This window comes from Mixophyes fleayi, chromosome 2 (assembly GCF_038048845.1).
Source record: "Mixophyes fleayi isolate aMixFle1 chromosome 2, aMixFle1.hap1, whole genome shotgun sequence".
NCBI classification, from domain to species: Eukaryota; Metazoa; Chordata; class Amphibia; order Anura; family Limnodynastidae; genus Mixophyes; species Mixophyes fleayi.
Window position 1 is genome coordinate 364,036,714 of NC_134403.1, and position 10,367 is coordinate 364,047,080.

Sequence of the window (10,367 nt, forward strand, 5' to 3'; positions counted from 1 at the left end):
AACATTACACGTTACACACACTGTCACCAACTTGTGCAAAACAACATTGTATACTGTAAGATCAGACAGGGGTGACAGTAAACTGAATACAAATCAAATATATACTGAGAGTAAAAACTAACGTAATAAAATTAACTATATATTACAATTGATGTTATAGCCTTGTGTTCCTGTCTTCATATAATAGAAATTATTTACACACCCATAACCGACACCATTGATAGATATAAGTGGGCTACAACAAGGACAGACAATAGGAGGGAGCCCACTGGCCGTACCCAGCTTATAATGTCATACCTCACAACTGTCCCGATATTGGGGCACATCCCGATTCACTGGCTGCCAAAGGATGAAGCTTAACAGAAAAGTGGGTGGAGTTTTCATTAAATATGCCCATTTGTGGGCGGAGTTTGGGTGGATCAGGGACGGGGCTTTCAGGATTCTAAATTCTAAATGTCAGGAGGTATGTAATGTAGAGGAACCCTGAGACTAAACCGGCCCTGGTAGCAACCAATCAGATTCTAGCTATCATTTTCTAGAATGTATTTGATAAATGATAGCTAGAATCTGATTGGTTGCTATGGGCAACACCTCCACTTTTCCTTTTTAGAATGTTTGATAAATCTAACACTATGGGGTATATTTACTAAACTGCGGGTTTGAAAAAGTGGAGATGTATCCTATAGCAACCAAACAGATTCTAGCTGTCATTTTGTAGAATGTACTAAATAAATGATAACTAGAATCTGATTGGTTGCTATAGGCAACATCTCCACTTTTTCAAACCCGCAGTTTAGTAAATCTAGCCCCAAGAGTACTTCAACTGCTTTATTCTGGCAGTATTACGTTTGGGGCAAGAGAATATAATGATAATAACGCACCCCATAGTGTTAAATATAAGGAACGAGGAAGTTTAACGTGAATTTCAAAACTCGTTTTAGTTTATAGCTGCAGATATATTATTATTTATTATAGTTCATGAATTTTAATTTGAAATAAAACAAGATCCTCACATCCAGGAAATTATTCATTCCATCACAGAACACTTTCACAGTGAGTATTGTGAAACAAGTGACATCACTGGACATCAAATATCAAGTTATATTTTACAAGAGTGACATCACTACTTTCCAAATCATAAGTGATGACATCATTGCTAACTAAATTGATGGGTATATTTTGCAGGATATTCTACATAGGTTCATGTCACTTGTGTATTATACATGGTTGGATTAGGACGCAGGACTCTATATCCTGTCTTCCTTTTCTTATTCTCTGTGTTATCTATTTCTAGAATCCTGATGCAGAGCAAAATTCCTGTCCTGTAACATTATGGTCGCCTGCTGATGGTACTGCTGAGAGTTTAAATACATTTAAAAAATATAACACCAACATTGGTATACTTTCACAGGGGGCGTCACCAGAATGTCGCCATCCGCGTCGCAACGCCCCCAGGATTCAGCTGATTTGGAGACCTCCTGATTGAAATATAATATAATATATGAATTATGCTGAACTTGATGTCAGTAAGGAAGGTGCTGTAGCTGTAGAGGTGAGACACCGTGAGCATGTGACAAAGTATATAGAGACCTTACATAAATATGTAACATATGCTGAGGCATTGGGTTAAGGGTGTACGTGCGACACTTTTAGGGGTGTGGAGAGATTTTTCTGCAGCACCTGAATGTTTAAAAAGCATGGCTCATTTGTGTCCTGAGATGGGCTGTGTATTACTTTACAAAAAATTGGGGAAAAGCGGAGAAGAGAGAAGTCACCCCAAATGTGGACAAGTGTCAAAGTGCATCTCTCCATAATGTCAGGAGAGATCAAAGGGCCATCGTAGACTTTGCTAGTGTCTGCTTAATACTCACTGTAATGCAGCAAGGAGAGAGAAAGTCACTGTGATTATGCCTTATCTGACTGTAACCAAAGTTCCAAGCATGGTCACTTTGGAGAACAATGAATGTGCCCCTTGCCCCAAAATTAAGTAGGGGGAGAAAAAAAATGACAATAGAAAGACTGTGTGATGTTCCCCTAGGGGGCGGATCTAGACTTTTTAGCATAGCCCCACCCTTCCTTCACTCTGATTGGGAGATAGTTCCAGATATTGACCTATCAGAGTGTGGAGACCTCCCACCAGTCTGATTTTTGAATAGCCAGGGCCATCCACCAATCAGTGTGTTACTGGTTATGACACTAATTAATATATCTGTAATACTTTAACTTCTTTTGAACTCTTTTCATTCTTTTATTTTCCCAGCTGTCCTTCAGATTCACAATCTGAATGATGACCCCTTAATCGATGGATTTCACTTATAAGGCAATAACAATTGTGTCTTGATTTGGTAATTGTCCTTCTCCAGCTTGTTATATTATTGTATCAAAAACAAAGTCACATAAAAGAAACTTAATTTTGAGTTGCTGTGGACTACGGTATTTTTTAACATGTCAACAGCAGTACAAAGTTATGTAAAATATGAAATAATTAAATGTATAAATTTGCTATTGTTACCACATCTCAGTTCATCATCTCCGTCTGGACAGTCGAAGACGCCATCACAACGCTTTATTTTCAGAATACATTTTGAAGAGGATTGGCAGCGTATCTTCCCAGGACAAGTGTAATGAACTAGGAAAAAGGGTAAAAATATGATTTTGCACTGTAAAGTTTTACACCAGCCTACTGCCCCGCACAACTGTTTAGTACAGAATCTGACGTGTCAGGCCTGTAGGCAATGTCGTTCGTGTCAGGCCTATAGGCAATGTCATTGTACTTTTCCTAGTACGAGCTATAAAGGGCATCAGCATTGTAGTGGGTACTCCAGTAACTGTTTCCTAAAATCCATATTTGTAGTAGACTAGGCCTAGACAATCCCCTCGCAATACATCTGTATACTTAAAGAGGAATCTTCCATGGTTTGATTTGTAGGACAATGCCCAATATTGGTCGAAAAACTATTTTATTAGTCTTGTAACCGTAGGAAATTTAGAAGTGGCGGTATGGAAAATATAAGTAAATGGAATTTGTTTTACAATGAAATCAGTAGAAGTGGCGGTATGGCATAACACCATATATACCGGCCCTCTTCCACCACTGGTTGGACAAAAGACAAAGGGGTATATTTACTAAACTGCGGGTTTGAAAAGGTGCAGATGTTGCCTATAGCAACCAATCAGATTCTAGCTGTCATTTATTTAGTGCATTCTACAAAATGACAGCTAGAATCTGCCAAATACCCCAAAGACTATTTTCCCGAAAAAACAAATGTATTTATTTTGGTCAAAAATCAAAATTTTAAAAGATCATTTAGTTCTGACTTCTGAACTATTTTCAAAGTGCCTTTTTGCAAACTTATATTTGTAGATACTTAAATGGGCCGACACGTATCACTCTCATCTCTAGGAATCCTATATTTATCTTAAACTGTTCATTTCTAATCAGAATGAGAAGTGCATGGTAGTCTATACAATACATAAATAAATATTAATATACAGCGGTGATTTCAGGTTATTCAGAGCTGTGAAAACAGCGAAAATAAATGTCTCCCTAGAAAAGACTAATCATTGGTCCGTTTTATGTAATGCCCACTAGACAGAACGCGGTTGTTTTTGGAGTGATCTGGTCAGTTTACAAGGAGAACTGAGGAAGATTAATGTGTGCTTAAATTGCATAGGGACCAGACGTGGCACCTCTTAGACTGTGAATATTCGCTAAATTGAAGAGTGCATGAAAGTTATCCAATATAATGAATGTCTACTGTCCAATTAAGCCATTAATACACTGATAAACAAGCTATCAAGTCATCGGCCGCTCATTGCCCAGGCAGACAATGAAGGTGAGGGGAGGTCAACTTGCATCGCTTAATGAAAAAGGGGCCACTAGCAGCCTCTATTCTTTTTTTCAAGTGGCTTGTAAAACATTTAATCCTTGACAATTTAATGGAGACGCGACTGAATAATGAATAGCACTCACCAATCAGGCCAGTTGCAATCGCCAGAGCAATAATGAGAACAACAAGAAGGATGATAATTAGATATTTCATGGGGATAATGGGATGGCACTTAGATGATCCCTCATTTTCTCTGTTTTCTGTAAAGAAACAAATTTTTTTTTCAATGTAAAAGGGTCATAGTGACATTCAGACCAACAATGTCAACGCTATTAAACCGGAGGGCGTCTAACGTCTTCTCACTTGGCTCTGTCAGAGTACACTATGCATCTCAACCTGTTGTGGAACTGCAAGTCCCAGCATTCCCTAAGAGCAGACTTCTATAGTGTTAGAGATCTGCAGACGGCTAAAGCTGGACATACGCAGTTAAGGCCGTTTAGATGGATCTCTGCCAATGTTCTCAGGCCACTCTGTGCCTGGGCAGCTTCCTCTGCCTGCTTCCCATGTGCTACCTAAAAAGTTTAAAAAACAAACATATACTCATGGGGGTTGAACAGGAAAGACGGGGGTCCCCACCAGCTGCATCCCATGCTCCCTTGGAATGTGGCGTATGTACCAAAAAGTAAGTTGCAAAGTTTACACCTTAAACTTTTCTTCTCCTGAATTATACAGGTGGTCTCACTAACCAGAAAACCTTATACCACACTGATGAGCTCTAATAAAGGTGAATCTGTAAGTGGCATTGGTCCATGTCATTCTTTGAAAACATTGCAAGTTAAATTTAATTTTGTAGGTGTGTATGTAGGTTTTTATGTCTCTGTGAGTAGAGGTGCGTGTGTATGTATGTATGTATGTATGTGTAGGTGTGTGTGTTTGCATGTGTGTGTAGGTGTGTGCATGTATAGGTTTGTTTCTATGTGAAGAGGTGTGTATGTGTATTGGTTGATATGTGTCTGTGTGTAAAAGTATTGGTGTTTTGTGTAGGTGTGTGTTCATGTGTGTGTGTAATTTTGCATGTGTATGTCAAGAGGTGTGTGTGTGTGTTTGCCTCATACTTGCCAACTCTCCCTGAATGTCAGGGAGACTCCCAGAAATAGGGGTGATCTCCCTCACTCCCTGAAGAGTCTGGCATTCTCCCTGATGCTGAGCCAGTACAAGACGTGGTTGGCTTCGCCACAGTGGCGAATCCAAGCACCTGCTAGTGGGTGCGATCGACCCGATCGCCCCCCCCCCCCCCCCCCCTAGCAGTGACCGTGTGCTGCCGGCTGCTCTGATTGTGTTTTAAACACAATCAGAGCAGCGGGGCCAGGGCCTGATCAGCTAATAGGCTGACCAGGCTGCAGCCTGGGGCGCTGGAGCCAGGGGGGCACAGTGGCGCCGAGATGTTTTTTTTCTTTCCCCTAAATGTGTCAGCCGGAGTCATCGGGACTGCCCCTGGTCTAAAGGAGCGGTCCCGACTGTCACTATCACATGAGAGGCAGTCTGGCAGCGATCGCTGCTAGCTGCCTGTCAGTGTGGCCGCGGGCGCTTCTTACTCTGGTCACGTGAGATCAGGACTTCCACATCTCACGTGACCACAGTAAGAAGCGCCTGCGGCCACACTGACAAACAGCTAACAGTGATCGCTGCCTGACTGCCTGTCATACACAGTGTTGAAGAAAGGCCTCCACAGCAGGTAAGTCTGTTCTAATGTCTCGGGGGGAGGGGCGGCAGATGGGCAGGTGAGGTGGCTAAAGGGGGCAGGTGAGCAGGCTGAAGGGGGGGGCGCTATTGCTGAAATAGCCTATATTGGGGGAAGGATGGGGGGGGGCACTGCAGGTGAATTAGCCTAGGGCGGCCGGAACCCTTAGTCGGGCCCTGAGCGGGGCAGCACACTGCCACTGCTGAACGGACCTGCACATACTGTGCAGCCGCCGGCAGCCTTAGACATCAGAAAGGGGGCGGGGCCTAAATCGCCCCCCCAAAATCGCCCGGGGTATAGAAGTTGTCAAGATCCGCCCCTGCTTCGCCATCTGTGGCATGATGACACAGTTCAGAAATTGTGTCCTATGTCCATGTATTGATGCCTATGGAGGTGGCCATTTTCATGGAGACCAAGAATTAATCAAAGACTGACAGGTAAGACAACATGACTTCAGTAATGGAGACAGAAATGTAAAAGACACTTCAGTCTGTAGAGATTCATTAGCTGCTTTTCTTTAACGCATAGTTGCCTACTCTCCCGGAATGTCCGGGAGACTCCCCCATTTCTGGGAGACCTCCCGGGAGAGCAGAACAACCTCCCCGTTCTCGCCCCCGCAATAGATAAGTGGGGGGCGGTGCTTAATGACGCAAATATTGCACCTCCCCCGGGATCTCCCTGAAGCCAACGAGGAAAAGTTGGCAAGTGTGATTTGCCTGTGTTTGTGTTTGTGTGTGTGTGTGTGTGTGTGTGTGTAGGTGTATGTATAGGTTTGTGTGTCTGTGTGGGTATGTGTTCATTTTGATTTGAGCAGTATGATGTGCATTGAGACGACAGTGCTAGATGACACAGCTGTGTGATGATTATATACTGAGGAGACTGATGAGAAGAGAACTGTGCAATACCTAAAATGAATTTTCTTGTTTTTATACAACAAGGATCTAAGAAAATCTGTATTTTTTTATTAAGGCAAGTAATTTCCTAAAAACTTATTTTTAATACAGATAAATGGCTATATTGAGTGTCCTTATGTGAAGAATAAAAATAACACTATTTATAGAAAATCATAAATAAGGCGCAGATACGCAAAAATGTTGCTGATTCGTGTCATCAAGCCGCATCCCATTCACTTCGCCTATGATGTCATAACTTCATCCACTAGTGTTTCCTTTATCTTGCCAGGCTTTGCTGAGCCATAACTGTGATTCCTAGTGCATTTTTCTCCAATAATTAAGGAGAGTGGCTGACAGGACAGATGGGGAGGGATAAAGTCAGTCAGTTTTTTTCTTTTTCTCTCCCTCTGGCAAATTTACAAGTTTAAGCAAATGAACATCTGCATATTCCAACCCTCCTGATTACAGGACAATAAAACGCAGCAGCTGGAAAATTAATGGGAAGCAATTTATACCTAGCACACAATTCCCTAAACCGAAATTAAAAAAAAGCAAAATTTGTATTTATAGCCATCAGGTTATCTCGCAGGGTGGAAGACTGAGTGGTTTAAGCCCCTCGCTTGTTATATTGAACTATTTCTGTTTAAAGTCATCAAAAAGTTGTCTGTCCCCATTGGCTATTACAGAAGAGTTAATTGAGATAACATAAAATGCAAACTTATAGTTGTGTCTGACGCGACATTACCCCGATCCCCCAAAGGCTCCCTTGGCACAGCGATCTAGTCGTCTCTTCTACTACACAAGGCCTAGCTAGCCTGTGGCTCTTCAGGCGTTGTAAAACTACAACTCCCAGCATACCTTGCCAGTTATGGACTGGCTATTGGCTGGCAGGGCATGCTGGGGTTTGTAGTAGTTGCACAACACCTGGAGAGCAACGGGTTGGCCAGACATTTCATGATTCATGCAGACAGCTGTGTTATTGATGTCTCTCCCCGGGAATGTCTGATTCATGTAAATCAGACATTTACAGAAGTAGAGCATCTACGACACCCCTGTGGAGGTTAATTGCGAAAATGGCAAAACCTCTAAGCCATACATAAGTGCACCTCAATTTGTACAAGTAGTCCAAATTTTCAGAGCAAGATGGACACATGTATAGAGGTGTACATGTAATTAAAGGCAGAGCATATGGGGGAATTATAATCTTTTGGGAGACAATTTCATATTGATACTCTCCCAGAAGACAGAAAACTGATCATTTGTGAGTGTGCTATTTTTCTGTTGTTTAATCCTTTTTATTTTTCAAGAAACTAGTGTATTATATCTTTGTATGTCATAAGTGTTCATTGTTTTTTATCTTAAGCATTGTGGATTTATGTTCCATATTAAATTACACTTACAAATTGACGAGTCAGACTTAGCTTGGGTGTAGAACGCTAAATAGTTGAAACTGAGAGGAGATCATTTAGTTTATGATAACTCTGGGTCAGAGGAGATCATTTGGTTTATGATAACTTTGATGGAAGTAAATGGTGATAGATTAGTTTAAAGGGAGGAACGAAGGGTTCCTGAATAAGGGTGTCAGCTCTTCAGAAAGAAACCTTGGTGGAGGCATAATTGGAAAGTCAAAAGTCCGTGTGTGGGACATACAGGGAGGGTTTTAATAATTTTCAAAACAGACCAGTTGGTTGTTTTTGATTTCTCCTTTTTCACACATGTGACACAGGCTGAGGTGAGTGCTGGGTCGTGACAATGTACTTCACAAGCTCGCTGCCTAGGTGTTATCTTTGACTCAACACTATCTATATCTACATCCAGTTTCATACATCTAAAAAACATTTCCAAAATATGGGCATATCTCACACAAGACACTGCAAAAACTTTGATTCATGCACTTATCATCTCCCGCATTGACTATTGCAATTCCCTCCTTACTGGTCTTCCCCCGAGTCAGACTCTCCTACAATCTATTTTGCACGCAACGGCTAGATTGATTTTCCTTGCAAACCGTTCTTCCTCTGCTGAGTCACTCTGTCAGCCTCTACATTGGTTGCCTGTTTATTACAGAATCTAATATAAAATACTTCTACTAATATACAAAGCCATCAACAAAACTGCACCAACATACAACTCCTCATCTCTACCAACTCGACAACTCCAACATCTTCGTATCTTTTTCACTCTCATTACATGATCCCATTCTCCTTTTGGGCTGCACCCAATCTGTGGAATTCCCTCCCTCGCACAATAAGCCTTTCCTCTAGTCTTCAAACCTTCAAGCGTTCTTTGAAAACCCACCTCTTCAGGCAAGCTTATAAAATTCCTTAACCACCCACTTAGCCACACTAGGTTCATTTATTACCACTCTTTACACAGTTCACACAAGACAACGACCCTCTGAGCCCCTGACCAGAAGAGAGAGATAGAAATATGGGTGCAGGGTGGATGGCATGGGGCCCCTTGACTCAGGGGGCCCGTGTGCACTGCACACCCAGGACCCATTATAAGTACGCCACTGGTTAGGGTGAGGATGTAAGGGTGATGTGAGGGTTAAGAGTGAGGAAGGAAAGGATCTACACCTATCTTCCAGCTGCAAAGCGCTCCACATACAAGCAATTCTTCTTTCAGCAATCACATGCAATTAATGGAGCCGCAATCAGTGGTAGCAAGCAGTCCAGTTTTTATACCCATTACTAAAAACTGAAGTCCATCTGACGTCACGTGAAACTCATTTCTGCAAAAAAATAAAAACTATCAATCTGTTTTAGTTTGTTATAATCTATCTCTTATCTAATGCTTAGCTGAACTTTCAATTATTTGGAAACTAATTTTTAAATGGCGTATCCACCTCCCTGATGCATCACCACTGCACACGTGCAAATCCACAGCATGATCTCTGTGTGCCGGAGACTTAGCTGAACAGGATGTCACTGACACAGACTGTGGTGTAATAGGCTTTTGTAGGTGGGACATGTGGAACACGTCTTACCTGATCTGTTTTCTCGAGGATCTACTTTCGTTTGCGTTAGAAAAAATCTGAAGTAGGAGAAGGCGATGTCCACCACGGGCAGCTCCTCTTCTGAGACAGACACAATTTCCAGACTACCAGAGACAGGAGCTTCACCTGGAGCCTTTAAGGGGAGAAGTTAAAATACTCACAAGTTCTGACATTAAAGTTATTGGTGCAACAAATTGAATGATATAAAATTGACTTGTAACCCAAAGCCAAAGACCTAACTTTGCTTTTTTATTCACAGATAACTTAACAAAGAAAAAAAAAGACCTTAAAATTGGCTGGAAAGTTAAACAATGCAACCAAGACCAAAAGTCAATTGAGATGTGTGACAACCTGTGCACATACTTGGGGGGAAATAACAGGATTGTTTGATCCTACATGCGACTAATGGTTGGGATAACAGCCCAGTGGTTTAGAATATTAGCCAATTGGTTCGTAATTGGTGCAGACACAGGACATATCCAGTTGAGACGTCAAGGTGTTCATGAGAGAGAAAGAGAGAGAGGGAGAGAGAGGGAGAGAGGGAGAGGGAGAGAGAGAGGGGGGGGTGAGGGAGGGAGAGTGATAGGGAGATGGGGAGAGAGATAGAGAGAGAGAGGGGGAGAGAGGGAGAGTGAGAGGGAGAGAGAGAGGGGGGGAGAGGGAGAGAGAGTGATAGGGAGAGTCGGAGAGAGAGAGAGAGGGGGAGAGAGAGAGACAGAGAGAGGGAGGGAGAGAGAGAGGGAGAGAGGAAGAGGGGGAGAGAGAGAGAGGGAAAGGGAGAGAGAGAGAGAGAGGGAGAGAGGAAGAGAGAGAGGGAGATGGAGAGAGAAGGAGAGAGGGAAAGGGAGAGAGAGAGAGAAGGAGAGGGAGAAAGAGGGAGAGGGAGACGGAGAGAGAGGGAGAGG

General features: G+C 42.4%; 1 protein-coding gene across 2 annotated transcripts in view; it reads right to left on the bottom strand.

The window, feature by feature from the left end:
- The window catches only part of TMPRSS3 (transmembrane serine protease 3), a 48,471-nt gene extending 38,939 nt beyond the window's left edge, over nucleotides 1-9,532 (bottom strand). The window contains exons 1-3 of one of the 2 annotated variants that reach the window (XM_075198243.1): nucleotides 9,454-9,532; nucleotides 3,974-4,090; nucleotides 2,513-2,629 (exon numbers count right to left, since the gene is read on the bottom strand). In XM_075198243.1, coding sequence (XP_075054344.1) covers nucleotides 2,513-2,629; nucleotides 3,974-4,043 — 187 coding nt within the window. In that variant the 5' untranslated portion in view covers nucleotides 4,044-4,090; nucleotides 9,454-9,532. Of the gene's footprint in view, nucleotides 1-2,512; nucleotides 2,630-3,973; nucleotides 4,091-9,453 lie in introns of those variants that run through there. The other variant, XM_075198244.1, reaches the window with a different exon arrangement.
- Nucleotides 9,533-10,367: the final 835 nt, after the last annotated feature.